The sequence below is a fragment of the Gymnoscopelus braueri genome (genome assembly GCF_963280865.1).
Source record: "Gymnoscopelus braueri genome assembly, chromosome: 12".
NCBI lineage: Eukaryota > Metazoa > Chordata > Actinopteri > Myctophiformes > Myctophidae > Gymnoscopelus > Gymnoscopelus braueri.
Genome location: NC_137614.1, coordinates 42,755,993 through 42,774,497, shown reverse-complemented (window position 1 = coordinate 42,774,497; position 18,505 = coordinate 42,755,993). Strand labels below are relative to the sequence as shown.

The window sequence follows — 18,505 nt, the reverse complement described above, 5'->3', positions numbered from 1 at the left end:
TAGCTGGGGAATAATTTGCCCAGCTAACTCCACCCACCCCCCCTTCTTTTTCTTCTTTCCACTGTTTTTATTGATTTTATTCCTTAGTCTTAGTGTTTTGTCCCCCTAATAAATTTGGTTTTTATTTGGTTGTTTTCTCATGGCCCCCCATGTAAAGCGTCTTTGGGTTCTCAGAAAAGTGCTGTATACATTTGAGATGTTATTATTATTATTTGTTTTTGAAAAGCATAGCCTGTGAAGGCATTTTATTTTGTTTTTGTCTTTCATTAAGGCTCTGGCAGCATATAGGATAAAATGTGTATGGAAACACTTTTTCCGTAGCTTTTAAACTACTTTGATAAAACACAACATCAGCAGGAATCTCACAGTGTTGTAAATGCATTCTAAAACATATTCCTATTCAAGGCTATACCAATGCTCTATTTTCTATACGTTTTATTTCAACTTTGACATTGCAGATTGCACTATAAATCAAGGGTGGCGTCGCCAAAAACCTTTGCTCACAAAATGGGGGTCCTGGCATTATAAAAAAGTTTGAGAATACTTAGTACCAGTGGTATTAAGTAACTAAGTACATTTACTCAAGTACTGTACTTAATTAAGTACAATTTTTAGGTACTTTTACTTTAGTGGAGCATTTCCAATTGTCTATACTTTTACTTCTACTCCACTACATCTCAGAGGCAAATATTGTACTTTTACTCCACTACAATTTTTTTTAAACTTAGTTACTAGTTACTTTGCAGATATCAATTATTACATTATAAAACATACATTAACCACTTTAGCCCTATTTTATACCTAGGCCATTTTAGTACTTTTACTTTTGGTACTTTAAGGATATTTTGATACCAATACTTTTGTACTTTCACTAAAGCACATTTTTTATTCCGGACTTTTACTTGTAACAGAGTCTACATTGCAGTATTGATACTTTTACTTAAGTAAAACATTTGAGTACTTTTTCCACCACTGCTTAGTTAGTACCTAGTACCATCTGAAGCCTAATTTATGCTCCGTCGCGTGACGGGGTCACACTCTGTGAGCTTGTAGGTCTGCTATTTCCACCACACGCCACCATCGTGTGACAAAGTATGAATGGAGCTTAACAGGTCTCCTCTTCACTACTACTAGTAAAGCAGTGGTTTTCAACCTTTTCAGGCCTCAAACTGGGGACCCCCCCCCCAAAAAAAAATATCATATTTGAACTGGGGACCCCCCACCCTGACAAGCACTTAGAATTGTAGGAGTTGAGGCATTACATTTAGTTTGACTCCTTTGCACAGATAAATATTGTGAAAACAGCATGTGGTACAGGAAGACATTACATTTAAAAGGATAACACAAAAGGGTCCTGGGGGACTTGTTTCCATTGTGTATTCAATTCATCAACATAGCATACAATAATACATGTCATCAACAAATACAAACACTATATGTACGTGAGAGATGGGAAAATTATGTTCATACCTCCCCTTGTGGTCTCATGATAGGTGTTTTTTCAGGCCAATTTAGAAAGAAACCAGTGTTAAACATTGTTTCATTCAATCTGGGAACGCATCTGTGTCATTTTAGATGTCTTTGGCTTGTAGATCTGCTGTTTTATTTTGCAAATATTTGAATATATATTTTTAAAGCGAACATTTTAACACATTGATTGCCAAGATCGCATCGATGCGTTCTTTCAAATCCATCGCTTGCGTGCCAGCAATTCAAAAGAACGCATTGATGCGTTCTTTTGAATTTTCATTGTTTAATCTGTGATCGCACGGCTCTGTTTATTTCTCATCAGCACTTTCGTTTTCCACTTACGTCACACTCACCCGGAGCCGGATGTATATAAAAAAAAATCATTTCCGGGTCACATTGTTTTTCTCCGGTCATTTTCGGCCAGAATAGGGAAAAACACGGTTTTTCACACGGTATAAAAAACGAACGGACAGCTCAACTTCTATTTTCTTTGGTCCGGGTGACTAACAGTCATCGTCTTCGTGTATCACATCGTTTTCAGGCCGATCAGCGGATCAGGGATTGTCGAAAACATAACATCCGGTGAATGACCGGATCTGACGTGGGCCTGTTTGGGAGGGGGCGAGCGAGGTGATCAATGTGTGGATTTACTGCTCTCTACTGGTGGAACTGTCGTACGTGCTTAACACCACAATCAGAGAATTTATTTGAATGAAAAATTACAAAACAAAAAAATAAAAAAACACGCAAATTGCTGGCACAGGGGTGAGTACATTATGAATAAACTCTGGCAGTCAATGTGTTAACTCAAACCTTTGCTTCTGGGGATTGTACAAAATGTCTTCTAAATCCTATGTTGCTCTAATATCAGTGGTTCTCAAACTTTTTCCAATGTCAAGGACCACCAAAATGATATGTATTTGGTCGCGGACCCCCATCTAAAAATATTTTTGTTCCAGGGACCCCCACCCCCAGAAGCAAAGATTTGAGTTGCGAATGTTTGCTTTAAAAAAATATCTATATTCAAAGATTTGCACACATTTTCACGATTTTCTTTCAAAAATAGCAGATCTACAAGCTCATATGAGCTTGTATATCTGCTATTTTTGAATAGCCCAAAGAAATCTTAAAATTACACAGATGCGTTCCCGGTCTTAATGGGTCAATGGGTGTTGTCAGGGCATTCCACATTTTGTTGGCATAGCAGTTATAATGAGAACTTTTTCCCATTGTTTTGTTCTAAATCCGGTGGGTTTTGTCTCATCATGCAGTGTCCGACAGCCCGTTCCCTAAGGAGGCCTTCTCCATCGGGGAGGAGGAGGAGGAGCAGGAGGAGCAGGAGAGGGAGAACGCGGTGGTGCAGATCCCTCCAGAGGTGGAGGACATGGATGAGTGTCTGCTCTACCAGGGCTCGCTGTGCCACCACCGGTGCATCAACACCGTCGGGTCCTACCGCTGCCAATGCTTCCCAGGGTACTCTCTGCAGGAGGACGGCCTCACGTGTGCCTCAGGTACAGTACGGTCTACTGGTTCTCAAATAGTGGGTCCGGGGAGTAAATTCCCCTTAATCTTTTTGTTTCCTACATTTTGTTTTTAATTATTATTTCAAAATGAATAGAGATTTTTTTTTTATAATTTTCATAAATGAATAATAATAAAAAGATTTCTAAGAAATTCCATAAATTATATTAAAAAAAAGTAGTGAAAATAGTAGATCTACAAGCTCACAACACGCCGCGATGGGTCTCGAGCTAAAAAGTTTGGGATCACTATCTGCCTAGCCTGAGGCTACGAGCTCAATCCATGGTCTTGAAGGGCGGACCCAAACACAGCCGCCCGGATTTGTGCGTGGCTTCCTATTGCTTCACCAATCTATGTCCCCGCCTCCCCTCCCCTCCCCCCCTCGGCCTGTGCACGGAGCACGCTGACGTCACCAAATTTAGAGCGACGCCCCTCTGCACTCTGATTGGTTAGGAGATAACAAGGTCCAAGACCATCGTTCCTGCATGGCTCCCCCAGGCTTTTTTTCTTTTGAAACAAAAAAAAAAGCCTGGGTTTCCGAGGCTACTATCTGCCTAACTCTACACTGCTGATTCACTGAGCATTATTATTGCCTATGTCCTAAGCCTATCAGAATACTTGTTATATTCCAAGATCATATCTGCCTATGTCATCTCTTTGACTTAGGCAGATAGTGATTTTGGATTGTAAACAAGTATTCTGATGTTTGTTGCCAATAATGCACTGTGAATCAGCAGTGTTAGGACAGCAGAGATAAGCACAATTTGGCCAAAATATGACTTGGAAATGATGCTATGAGTCTAATGATTTACTCAAGTACTGGACCGCTTAAACCCTATACTTAATTGACTGGTGTCCCTCAGGGATCTATGCTAGTTACTGTTTTCACAATACACTACGTTATCTTTGCACACAGCAGCGATATTGTGAAGACATTCACAGGTGTTGCCAATGATACTAATGAAGGCTCTGTTCCATTCTTGGTCAAACAGAGTCAGGGTGCTGATATTGTGCATGTTGGCTCACTGGAAACACTCTGCTACACCAGTGGGTCTAAAGTTGGGGTCCAGGGACCCTCATGGGCCTCCAAATGTCCCCTTACGGGTGTGTAACTCTGAGAGTGTACAAATGGAACCAAATGGACCCGTAAGGGTCCATTTGGTTCCATTTGTACACTCTCAGAGTTATGGGGGTCGTGGAAACCACTGTGCTACACTAAATGGAACAGAGCCTTCATTAGTATCATTGGTAACACCTGTGAAGGAAGTGACAATATGGCTGCTGTTCATAGAGCCAAAAATACTTTCAGATGGGAGTTTTGTTTACAGGTACAGTTTTACAATAATGCTAAAAGGATAACACAGAAGGCCCTGTGGGCTTGTTTCCATCGTGGTCCTATGTATTCAATTCATCAAGACATAATATAAAGACATTCGATACTATGCAAGAAATCGTCGATACTAGGAGCAGTAAAAAAGTATGTTTACAGAAAAACGGTGGGGGCGTAATTTCTGTTGGCACGCCAGAAGACTTGTCTAGTTCCCGCAGCCAAATACAAATCAATTTTGGGTGTCCTTGAGTTGAAAAGGTCTGAGAACCACTGGTTTATATACGATGGCTGTGTAGTCTCACACACAGCCAGATAATCAGAGATCTCTGCCAACCGATGCGTCTGGGGAAATCTAAACTCCAAATTACAATTACAATTTATAATGCAGGCATTTAGCTCTTATCCAGAGCGTCTTAACCCATTAAAGACCGGGAGCGCGTCTGTGTAATTTTTAGATTACTTTGGCTGTTCAAAAATAGCAGATCTACAAGCTCATAGTGCGGCACAGAGTGCCGTGCTATGAGCTTGTACATCTGATATTTTTGAAAAATCGTTTTTGAAAAATCGTTTTTGAAAAATCGTTTTTGAAAAATCGTTTTTGAAAAATCGTTTTTGAAAAATCATGAAATCGATGTGCACATCTTTGAATATATATATATATTTTTTAAAGCGAACATTTGTAATTGAAATATACTGTATTCAAACTAAAGATTTGCACAAATTTTCACAATACAAATAAAATAAAAATGCAGATCTACAAGCTCATAGCGCGGCACTCAGTGCCGCTTGTATATCTGCAATTTTTTGGGGGGAAATCGTGGGTTTTTTTGCGAATCTTTAGTTACTCGAATATATTTATTTGAGTTGCCAAAGAAATAAAAAATATTACACAGGTGCGTTCCCGGTCTTAATGGGTTAACAATGCGAGATCCGAATAGCAGAGTGAGCATGAACCCTAGTCAACAAACAACGAGGTAAATACTCACATACTGAGTAGAGTGTGGAGAGAAAAATGTAGTGTCTCAAAGAAACTAGGCTACAAGGTAAACTAAACAGTGAACCTAGCCTTTTGTGAAAACAACATGCTATCTAAATAACATTCTTTAACATTCATGGTTCGAGACAAAAACAAATCTTCAAGTAACAAAAACAAGAACAAGTGACCAAGATATCTGCGCAGTAAGTAGATTCCAGTGGTGGAATAAGTACTTATTACTTAAGATATTTTACTTAAGTGAAAGTAGCAATACCATAAAACATAAAAAGTAAAAGGCCTGTGTTCAAAATGTTACTTGAGTAAAAGTACAAAAGTATTGGTATCAAAATGTACTTAAAGTAACAGTACAAACATCAAATAGCAGATCGACAAGTTTAGTTACTAAAATTTTCAAATAATTGTAAAAGTACAATATTTGCCTCTGAGATGTAGTGGAGTAGAAGTAAAAGTATAAAAAATTGGAAATACTCCAGTAAAGTAAAAAATAACTCAAATTGTACTTAACACATTGGGTGCCAGCATTTTATAATAACAGATTACATTCTGTGCCGAAATCTCACCGTTGAGCTGCGCAGCGCTGTTTAAATTGTAGACTCCACGACGTGCATTCCATGTGAAAAAAAGCATGCCTCCATTTTGCCCGATGGTCCTGGCTAACGCCTGGAACGATAACATCTCTCACGCGAGTAACAATGGCGGAGCGATCGTGCATACAAAATGAGTCGTTTTCCCCAGCGTAAAAAGTTTCGGAGTTATAGGGGGTTTAGAGAAGGAGATGGAACGGAAGCGGATGGGAGCCATGTTTTTTGGCACGGTGATCCATCTGTCCTTTCCTTCTCAGAATCACCATGGGTGATTCCAGAGCTGCTCCAGCCCCTCCCGTGTGGAAAAAAAAAAAAAAGACTGAAAACACGGTTCAGACCGTGTTCGGCACCGAAGCGCTACTCTGTGCAAACACGGTTCAGACCGTGTTTGGCACCCGATGTGTTAAGTACAGTACTTGAGTAAATGCACTTAGTTACTTTACACCACTGGACTAGATTTAATGAATGGGTTTATTGGACAGCAGAGAAAACCAGCACTAACAAACCCACGTATGCACACTGCTTTTCAAAACCAATCCTGATACTGTCCCAATATGAAGTATGGCCATAAAGTCTTGGCATTAGTTGGTTCTGTGAAGCTTTCATTTTCTGAACTTGTTCCGCCCATGCAGTTTTAGCCCATTAATTGAATTTCGATGTCACCAGACATTGGCCAGGTTTCCCAAACGAATTTGAGCTCCTGCGTAGCCTAGAAGCTGCGTGAGAGCCTCCAGGCACCTGCGCAGTAGCAACCCCGCCACGCCCTATCTTCGTTAGTAGCAGCTGTGTGTGCCCAACGTGCCACCTAAACTGGCTTCAGGAGATACCATCGTCGTAGGTTCTCGTTACGTGTGTGCTAAAACTACATTCGTGAGACAGCATAGACGTAAAGACCTCCTGGACGAAGTCTACGTAAAGCCTACGTAAACTACGTAGGGCTGTCCTACACTACACTGCAGTTTAAACACCCTTTGCGAAAGTGAAATGGATCATAAAAATACCAGAGGCAACTGTCAGATGTCCTGAAGCAGTCCACTCCAAATACAACTTTTGAATAATATATTTATGAATGAAATTACAGTGGTGAGTTGGCATCTGCAAGGTAAATAAAACACTAAAGTGTCCCCATTATGCAAGTAAATTAAATATACTTAAAATACCAAAAGGAATGCAGAATGTCCCATTTCCCAAAATTAATATGTATTAAAATCTTTTGAAAATAGCAGATCTACAAGCTTGTGAAGCGTTGTGAGCTTGTAGATCTGCTAGTTTCAAAAGATGTTTTAACCATTCATAAACATGGCGAGCGCAACAGCTGTCACTTTGTGAGAGGAACTGGGGACTTTCATCATAACGTTTAACTATAAAACTTCGAAATTAAGTAAACATGTTTAGCTCGCATCATTTATATACCTTTAGTTAACTTGGCATATGCTTAATATTTTTATCAGACGATCGGATCATCCGTGAGAGTACAATTTGTAAACTTCGGGTTCATGCATATAGAGGACGAAGCCCTGGTTCAGAGCGTTAGTGAACTACAGCCACACATGTCCGTAAAGCGTCCGTCAAGTTGCCGTACGGACGCCGGAGGTCCCATCCACTCCCATGTTAAAAAAAAACGGAACGGTACTTCCGGTTTTAAACTTAACATGGGAGTGGATGGGACTTTCGGCGTCCGTACGGAAACTTGACGGACGCTTTACGGACATGTGTGGCTGTACCCACTAACGCTCTGAATCAGGGCTAGAAGCAGCGCAGCTGCCCGCGTTGTGTGTGTGTGTGTGTGTGTGTGTGTGTATATCATATATATATATATATATATATATATATATATATATATATATATATATATATATATATATATATATATATATATATATATACATATATATATGAGTATATATATATATATATATATATATATATATACATATATATATGAGTATATATATATATATACATACATATACATATATAAATTAAATGTGTGTGTGTGTGTGTGTGTGTGTGTGTGTGTGTGTGTGTGTGTGTGTGTGTGTGTGTGGTCGGTCGGTCGGTCGGTCGGTCTTTTCATAGATTTATTTCGCTACGATGGGTGTTACTAGTGCACCAGGGCGCTCGTAACAAACTGCTTCGTAGGACAGTACTGCAGGGCTACGCCTCTCGCAGAAGTAGGAGGAGAGTAGGATACGCCATTCTGTCTCCCAAATGTAGTTTTAGCAGACACGTAACGCCGTGGACGTGGGAAGCGATTGCACGTTGGGCACAACCAGCTGCTAGTACTAATGAGGGTAGAGCGTTATGTTTCGCCGGGTCCCAGGCTCTTACGCAAGCTGCGGAGGCAACGCATGACCTGAAATCTACGTGCCTGCTAGGGTACTGCGCAGATTGTGTGGACACACGTAAGACCCGTCGTAGAACCTGCACAGATGCTCAACGCAGCATCTCTACGAATCTCTTTGGGAAACGCGGCCATTATCAGTAGGCAGAGATCTCTCATCGCCTGGTTACATGTTTAATTGTGTGGCCGCTGTTTAAAACCCAACTTAGGTGCTGTAAGTGATATTTTTTTGTTAAAATAAGTGCTCTATATTCCCATTGCAATCATTGCTATATAGCAGTGGTTCTCAAACTGTTTCGTGCCAAGGACCCCCATCTGAAAATGTTTTGTTCCAGGGACCCACCGCCCCCCCCCCCCCCCTCCCAGAAGAGAAGAACACTTTCGTGATTTTTTAAAAAATGTTAAAAAATAGCAGATGTACAAGCTCACAGCGCGGCACTGTGAGCTTGTACAGGTATATAGTGTTTTTTTCAATAACAGGTGTATCCCCATCTCTCCAGCTCTTCAGTAAACATGAAATACATTTTGAGGTTGGAATAACAATGTTGGCAATCAGCAGGTTCTCTCCCCTGATTAACTGACATTTGTGACCCACTTGAAACATGTATTTAATGTTTACTAAAGAGCTGGAGAGACGGGGGGGGGGAAACCCCTGTTACTGAACAAACACTCTATAGCAATGATTACTGTCAGAATACAGAGCTTTTACCATTTATTTTTTGTTTCAACCAAAACATATAATTCACTGCACCATTCTGCACACCCTTGGAGTTACAAATGGATAAATTAACGCTTGATTTATTTTCGTTTCGTGTTGCCAGCCTGTCCGTGTCTCCTCTCTTAGCAGCATCCTTCCATAGATGCAGACAGTTTGCAATACACGTTTGATTTAACCCATTTAGACCGGGGAAGAATCTGTGACATTTTTTAGATTTCTTTGGCTATTAAAAAATTGCAGATCTACAAGCTCGTAGCGCGGCACCGAAAAAAATCATGAAAAGATGCAAATCTTTGAATATAGATATATATACATTTTTAACTCAAATCTTAATATTTTGAGAAGACGGGGGGGGGGGGGGGTCCACGGACAAATACATATCATTTTGGGGGTCCTTGACATGAAAAAAGTTCAAGAGCCACTAATATTACAGCAACATAAGTAAAAAAAAAAAATCTGTTAGGATTTAGAATACATTTGTAGAATCCCCCAGAAGCAAAGATTTGAGTTACAAATGTTTGCTTTAAAATATATATATATAAAGGTTTGCACAATTTTTCACAATTTTTCAAAAATAGCAGATCTACAAGCTCATAGCGCGGCACTCGGTGCCGCGCTATGAGCTTGTATATCTGCTATTTTTGAATAGCCAAAGAAATTTTAAAAAATGACACAGATGCGTTCCCCGGTCTTAATGGCTTAAAGCTTTTCTCTTGGCCATTTTGTACTTTTCCACTCTTTTTTATCATTCCAAATCATCGGCGTCCTGACAGGAAGGCCCCCATTTGTCTTTATTTGTCCACATATTCACACTATATTATTTTCCCTGGGTTGTGTGCGTTATGACAGCTAGTTCCTTCCTGTCTGCCAAGCCCCTCCAACTGACTAATAATAGTTCACCTAATCACACACAAGCATTCGTTTCCTGGACTGACACGGAGAGATGCTGCGTACACACATGCGTTCAGTCAATCTGCTGGAAGTCAATAAGCAATTGAAGAAACGCTTTATTTGTTTGGCACAATTTCAAGCTAAAAGTTTTTGGGGATGTGCTGAAGACTTTATGGTCGGCCATCTGCTCAGATGAAGAAGGCAAGGCGAGGCGATGGAAGTTTGCTTGTAAAGCACATTTCAACAACAAGGGAATTCAAAGTGCTTTACGTGAAACTTTATCATGTTTAATTGGTATCTTACAGTGATGGAAGAAGTACTCACATGTTTTACTTAAGTGAAAGTATCAACACTGCAAGGTAGAAATACTCTGTTACAAGTAAAAGTCCGGAATTCAAAATGGACTTGAGTAAAAAAGTACAAAAGTAGTTGTATCAAAATGTACTTAAAGTACCAAAAGTAGAAAGTACTCATTATGCATGAATGTCCTGTTCCGCAAGTTTTCAAATGTATACAAATCTTTTGAAAATAGCAGATCTACAAGCTCACAATGCGTTGCACCAATTTTCAAATGGCCGAAATGTATATAGGGCTGAAGTGTTTTGTGATAATGATCTAAATCTGCAAAGTAACTAGTTACTAAAGTTTTCAAATAATTGTAGTGGAGTAAAAGCACAATATTTGCCTCTCTGAGATGTAGTGGAGTAGAAGTAAAAGTATTGAAAAATGGAAAATGCTCCAGTAAAGTAAAAAATCCTCAAAAGTCTATTCAAGTACAGTACTTGAGTAAATGTACCGATCGGTAAATGTACCGATCTACAAGCTCACAACGACGTGTTGTTGTGAGCTTGTAGATCGGCTGTTTTCGAAAGCAACAACACCTCACCGGCGCGCAAACAAGTAGAAATCCAGGTCTTAATCCACGGTAGCTTTCACCAAAACACAAGCCTCAAGTCTCGACAGGATTGTAATGTCAGAGAGCTCTCTCCGGCAAATTACAGTGAGGGATGAGAGTCACTAATAAAAGCAAAATGTTTGTCTGCGGGCCATGTGTGTTTTCCTGTTCCACCTTAAACTCCATATCGCAACTTTCAATCTGTGGCTTGCTTTGGCCTCGTACCTGCAGATTAAAAAGCATTTGCCCAAGGTTTTTAACCCATTAAGACCGGGAACGCATCTGTGTCATTTTTTAGATTTCTTTGGGCTATTGAAAAATAGCAGAGCAGAGCACCGAGTGCCGTGCTACGAGCTTGTAGATCTGCTATTTTTGAGAAATCTTGAAAATGGGTGCAAATCTTTGAATATATATATTTTTTTTAAAAGCGAACATTTGTAACTCAAATCTTTGCTTCTGTGGGGATTCTACAAATGTCTTCTAAATCCTAACCGTTTTTTGAAAAAACGTACGTTGCTATAATCAGTGGTGCTCAAACTTTTTCATGTCAAGGACCCCCAAAATGTATATGTATTTGGCCGCGGACCTCCATCTCAAAATATTTTGTTCCAGGGACCCCCCAGAAGCAACGATTTCAGTTACAAAAAAAAAAAATATATACTATATTCAAAGATTTGCACAAATCTTCACGATTTTTCAAAAAAATAGCATGAGCTTGTAGATCTGCTATTTTTGAATAGCCCAAAGAAATCTAAAAATGACACACAGATGCGTTCCCGGTCTTAATGGGTTAAAAAGCACAAGGCATTTGCCCAAGGTTTAAACTAACTCTAAAGCAGACTAAAGAAGAGGAGGGGGGAGTCGAATGTCCTTGATTACAGTGCAATTAGCTCTGTGATGAGTTTATTCGTGTGTGTGTGTGTGTGTGTGTGTGTGTGTGTGTGTGTGTGTGTGTGTGTGTGTGTGTGTGTGTGTGTGTGTGTGTGTGTGTGTGTGTGTGTGTGTGTGTGTGTGTGTGTGTGTGTGTGCGTGTGTGCGTGCATGTGTGTGTGTGTGTTTTCTTCCCCGTAGAGTCGGCGGATGAGGAGAACAGACTGAGAGAGGATGACAGGGTTACGGTCGAACCCACCGCACTTCCTCCTGCCCCGACAACCACGCCTGCTGTCTCTCCTCCGGACCCCTGTGAAGGTGAGACCAAAATTACCCCGAAAGCACAGATATCTCACTCTAGGAAATGACACCGGTAAAAAGGGAAAGTCAACCATTAGAATTCCACTTTAGTAGAAGTCTTAAAGTATACTGATATTACCTGTACTTTACATAAGTACAGGTACCCTTATATGGTTCCGTCTTAAACGGGGAAAGGAAAACTGGCAGAAAAAGACTCGCTCGCTGCATAGATATTAAACATGAAAGTCTTCAAATGAACAAAAATGTAGTTGTGATGATTTTGCATCGAATTTGAGAATTCTGCAATGTCATTCCCTCATGGTAGACAAAGACAACATTTCAGCCCTTCAGAATTTCTCCTCACTATGCTAGTATATCTCAGATATGTATTATTATTATTATTATTAGTTACTACTAGGGGGAACGATGCACGTTAGGAAAGATGCTCATCGTAGATCGGTGTTAACACATGCCCCCCTCCACTTACACCGTGACGATACCTGTTGTACCCATTGTCAGAGTACTGTACTTAGTGTAGTGCCCATTATCATAGGCCAGCTTATGATGTTGTTGATGGTGTTGAATTCCCACTCTTGGCACAGCATACCCTTGGTTCCTCGGCGAACCAAGGGTTATTTATTTTACTGTATTTAAGTATTATAATAGGCTGATGATAGGTTCTTGGTTTACCTATGATCCTAGATTACCGAGGCACTACAATGTCTCTATTTGATGTATTACCTTGTGTTGAGCTTGCTTATTGTAAATCGCTCTGGATTAAGAACGTCTGCTAAATGCCTAAACTGTAAACTGTAAACTAAACTGTTAGTCACGACAAGTTTTAAGTCTATCGGTCAGATGATGCTTGGGTTATGCACGAGACAGTCAGACACACAAGCACGCACGCACACGCACGCACACACACAAACACACACACACACACACACACACACACACACACACACACACACACACACACACACACACACACACACACACACACACACACACACATACAGATTCTGTGCATTTATAGATAGATGTATATTATGTATTATTATTATTTGGCCATAGGAGATGATGATTGTTTGCTGCTGGTTGTAATAACATGTTATCACCAGGCGGAACACGCTGACAGCATTAATTCATTAACTTGCACACTATTTTCTTTTTCAAAGGGGTTTCTTACATATAGGCTTAGAATGCCAAAGTAATTAGTTAGTAAGTAGTTTGAGGGGCATGGGGAGATATATAGCACACAGCTGGATCTATGAGGGTGGGGAGAGGGAAACATCACAATTAACACTTTTATTCACACTTTTATCTCAAAGGTAGTAAGTGATAATTTTTAGTAGTTTTTTTCCCCTCTTTTTTTAAGCAAAAAGATTTTTGTTAAAAAGTTAAAGCTCTATATTCTGATAGTAATCATTGCTATAGACTCTAGAGTGTTTGTTCAGCAACAGGAGTCTTGCCGTCTCTCAGGCTCTTTCTTAAACATTTCAGCCATTTTCAGCCAATCGGGAGAGAGTACCCATTTATCAGCTGAAATGTTATAGTGTTCCAGTTCCAAAGTATTGGTCATTTCTTTGTGTCACTTCCAATCTCACTTGTTGATCCTGTATCCTGTATGAGTTCTCTCCCCTGATTGGATAAAATTGGTATCCTGACCTGAAAATTAATTTTCTGTTTACTAAAGAGTTGGAGAGACAGTGTGAGTGAGACCCCTGTTACTGAACAAACACTCGATATTGCAATGATTACTATCAGAATATAGAGCTATTCAACATTTATTTTAACAAAGAAATATCACGTACCCTACCTTTAATCAGGGATTGGGCCGAGCATCTAAAGAGGTAATTTTTCCGTTTATAGTTGCAGACACTTGTGGGTAGGTCTGCAATCAAAGATTTAACCCATTAAGACCTGATGTTCCGATTCTACAAAATGTCTTCTAAATCCCAACAGTTTTCTGAAAAAAACGTATGTTTCTATATCAGTGGTGCTCAAACTTTTTCATCTCAATGACCCCCAAAATTATATGTATTTGGCCGCCGACCCCCATCTCAAAATATGTTGTTCCAGGGACCCCCAGAAGCAAAGATTTTAGTTAAAAAAAATCACTTTAAAGGTTCTATGACATTCATTTTCACTTTTTTTATTTTCAATGTTTTATTTGGGGTTTTATGACCTCAATTACACCCAAAAAACCTGAACTTAGAACATTCAGTGGATTTTCTGTGGTCTGGGGTTTTCTGAATAATTAGGCTGAAAAGTAATCTGAGCTTGGCCCTTCGACAGTGAGGTCACAGTCGATTAATCCCGCCCACTCTCCTCCTCGCCCCTCCCCTCCCCTATCCTTTCCTTTGGGGGGGCGGAGCAGAGGCGATGATTGACAGGCAAAATCCCTCACCAGCGACACCCGCAGGCAAAGATTTCTTTTTTCATTGCAGTTGAAAAGGCTTTAGAAATGTGAGAGAAAAACACCTGCCATGGATCACTGGAATGGAATTTTCACTTAAAACTTTTTGTACACTTTTGAAGGACCAGGACAAAGACTTTGAATGTGGTGTAAAAGTGAATGTCATTAAACTTTTAAAACAATATAATTTTATATTAAAAGATTTGCACACATTTTCACGATTTTTCAAAAATAGCAGATCTACAAGCTCGTAGCGGTGCCGCGCTACGAGCTTGTAGATCTGCTATTTTTGAATAGCCAAAGTGCAGAAGAGAAGCTTAACATCCACTCTACTAAACACGATTACGTCAAACTGGGCCATTTTTTCCTGGGCGGTAATTGTGTTGCAAATGTCATGTACTGTACTGTACTGTACTGTACAGGCCTGGAGATCTTATCAAAGATCTCTGTTCCAGGGATAACCAGTTGCTCACATGAGGTGTTCATATAAACATGTTGTACAGGGTCACGTACAGGATCACTGGTGGAAAAAGTACTCAGATTTTTGTAAAAGTAACAATACCACAATATAGACATACTTTGTTACACGTAAAAGGCCTGTAATTCAAATTTTTACTTGAGTAAAAGTACCAAAGTGCATAAATCTTAAAAAGCTCACATCACATCGCGCGGCATTGTGAGTCTATTTTTCGAACAGCCAGCCAAAGTATAAAACAGGGCTTAATTGATGAATGTATGTTTCGTATTAATAATCTGCAATGTAACTTGTAACTAAAGTTTCAATTGCAGTGGAGTAGAAAGTACAACGCTTGCCTCTGACATGTTGTGGAGTAGAAGTATATAAATGGAGATACTCAAGTAAAGTAAAAAAAAGTACCTAAAAATTGTGCGTTACAGTACGTGATTAAATGCACTCGGTTACTTTTCCACGGCTGGTCACGTTCTGTTGTTTGGTTTCCATAGCTCCAGGGTGGGGTGCCGTCACTGTGGGCCACAATTAGGAAATTCAATACAACCAAGGTCAGGGGGTCAACCTGGAAACAGGAAATGAGGTAAAGGGGGGGGGGGGGGGTATAATAAATTAGTGTTTATCTGGCACGTGCAGCAGGGCCATAGATCTGTCCACGTTGTCACATGTCACCCTTGTTGTTCTGTTGAGTTGTGTGCTACATTGTGTTGGTGGTGAGTGACTCCACACTTGACTACCTGCTTTTCTTTTTTTTTATAGAAAATGGCCCCTGTGTGCAACAGTGCACCCCTGTGGACGGAAGGCCACACTGCTCCTGTTTCCCTGGGTTCTCTCAGATGGCCGACGGACAGGCCTGCGCAGGTGAGGAACCTTAAACCAGTGGTTCTCAAACTTTTTCATCTCAAGGACCCCCCCAAAATGTATATGTATTTCTCCCATCTCAAAATATTTTGTTCCAGGGACCCCCCAGAAGCAAAGATTTGAGTCACAAATGTTCACTTAAGAAATATATATATATTCAGATTTGCAAAGTGTTCAAGATAAAAAAAAAAAAGCAGATCTACAAGCTCATAGCGCGGCCGAGTGCCGCGCTATGAACTTGTAGATCTGCTATTTTTGAATAGCCAAAGTATAAAATATGGTTAAAGTGGTTCAAATGATTGTGACACTATAATTTTGCTGGGGACCCCCCTGGTATCCCTCCAAGGACCCCTGGACCCCCTAAACACCCAAACACAATAATAACACAGTTTGTATCGCTTACACATTGAATGAAACACCAGAGTGCAAAATAGATTATTAGTTTAACGTATTATCCAATCCAGAGTTGATATTTTTTCTAGTCTAGCAGAGACTCCTGTAGGGCTGTGGTTCTCAAACTGGGTTCCAGGGACTCTCAGGGCTCCTTTATGGGAAAATCTAAATCTAAATTGACCCTTACAGGTCTGTAACTCTGACAGTATACAAATAAATTAAGACCTGAAGCCGATTCTACAAAATGTCTTCTAAATCCCAACAGTTTTCTGAAAAAACATATGTTTCTATATCAGTGGTTCTCAAACTTTTTCATCTCAAGGACCCCCAAAATTATATGTATTTGGCCGCGGACCCCCATCTCAAAATATTTTGTTCCAGGGACCCCCCAGAAGCAAAGATTTGAGTTAAAAATGTTCGCTTTAAAACAATATATATTCAAAGAGATGTTTCACTAAAACAAAAGGCTGGTTTCGCCAGTTCAGTCTTTACTTTGGGGACCTTTAGCCAATCTCTGGAGCGTGTCCTGTGTGTTACAGGATTCCAATCCAGCAGAGATTTAATATACAATGCTAAAGTCCCATCAATTGCCTTAACCCATTGATACCTGGAACGCATCTGTGTCACTTTAGATTTCTTTAGGCTATTCAAAAATAGCAGATCTACAAGCTCATAGCGCGGCACTCGGTGCCGCGCTATGAACTTGTAGATCTGCTATTTTTGAAAAATCGAGGAAAAAAAAAATTGGGTTTTTTTTTCAAATTTTTTTTAGGATTTAGAAGATATTTCTAGAATCTTCTCAGGTCTTAAAGGGTTAAAAAATAAACAGGTACTATTGTTTGTTTCGGCTGTCGGGCCAAGGAAGGCCAACCCACTCCATCATACAGGATGCAGTGATGAGTCCTATAATGTTCACCAGATACAACGTATCAATCAAATGGGGGTCCGTGTGGCCTAATGCATATCAAGCTGGGGGTCTTTGACGTGACAATGTTTAAGAACCACTGCCCCCGTAGAGAATGTATGTCTGTGATTCCTTTCTCTGTCTCTCTCTCGCTCTATCACTCTCTCTCTCTCTCGCAGTAGCTCCCTAGATCTCTAGTGGAGATACTGTCACGATGACCTTTAACTCTGATGACCCGCCCCGAGGGAGACGAAAAGCAGAGTTCTTCTCTTCCCATTCTTCTTCTCATATACGGGGGGGCTTACATCTCACTCTACAGTATATGGATTTTACAACGGCATACCATGGCGTGTGCTCTTCGTGTCCGTCACTCAAAGAATGGGATTTCTGATTCCTCCATTTTTTAAAAATGATTTCTTCTAATCATAAAACCCATTAGCCTCCCCTCCATCTTGCTCGAGTTGTCTGACTGAGGGTATATGTGTTTGATTTAACCCAATGAGACCGGGAACCATTATTTTATACTTTGGGCTATTCAAAAATAGCAGATCTACAAGCTCATAGCGCGGCACCGAGTGCCGCGCTACGAGCTTGTAGATCTGCATTTTTTTTTTTAAATCATGAAAATGTGTGCACATCTTTGAATATGTATTATTTTAAGGCAAACATTTTTAACTCAAATGTTTGCTTCTGGGGGGTTCTACAAATGTCCTCTAAATCCTAATATTTTTTTAGAAAAAAACTTATGTTGCTATAATATCAGTGGTTCTCAAATTTATTTCATGTCATGGACCCCCAAAATTATATATATTTGACCACGGACCCCCATCTCAAAATATGTTGTTCCAGGGACCCCCCCCAGAAGCAAAGATTTGAGTAAAAAATGTTCACTTAAAAATCTATATATACAGTATATATTCAAAGTTTTGCGCAGATTTTCACGTTTTTCCCCCAAAAACTTGAAAATGTCTTGAATAGCCAAATACATCTTTAAATGACACAGATGCTTTCCCGGTCTTAACCCTTTAAGACCTGAGGCGATTCTTTAAAATGTTTTCTAAATCCTACGTTTTTTTAAGAAAAAAATCAAAAAAAAATTTGAGCTTGTATATCTGCTATTTTTGAATAGCCAAAGAAATCTAAAGTGACACAGATGCGTTCCAGGTGTTAATGGGTTAAGTCATCTCCTCCGGTTCTGTGTTTTCCGGCATGGCCGCGCGAGAGAGAGAGAGAGAGAGAGCGAGAGAGCGAGAGAGCGAGAGCGAGAGCGAGAGCGAGAGAGAGCGAGAGAGAGCGAGAGAGAGAGAGAGAGGCGCAACACATGCTGACAGGTTTCTCATTGTGTGGGTGTTTAATGCCCAGCGGTCTTAACCCCAATCCTTCTCCCCGCTGCCGACGTTACGGCCTGCCTCTTCAAAGCTGTCTGCTACTGGGTATATACCCTTAGCACTGGTGGAGAAATGTACTCCCATTCCTTGCGTAACTAAAAACTAGCAATACTCAAAGTACTGTACCATAGGAAGGCCCGGACAGCTGGCG

General features: G+C 40.2%; 1 protein-coding gene across 1 annotated transcript in view; it reads left to right on the top strand.

The window, feature by feature from the left end:
- The window catches only part of LOC308096134 (fibulin-2-like), a 91,106-nt gene that overhangs the window by 45,175 nt on the left and 27,426 nt on the right, over window positions 1-18,505 (top strand). The window contains exons 7-9 of the mRNA XM_080443431.1: window positions 2,742-2,981; window positions 11,822-11,938; window positions 15,568-15,669. Of these exons, the coding sequence (XP_080299557.1) occupies window positions 2,742-2,981; window positions 11,822-11,938; window positions 15,568-15,669 (459 nt within the window). The remainder of the gene's footprint in view (window positions 1-2,741; window positions 2,982-11,821; window positions 11,939-15,567; window positions 15,670-18,505) is intronic.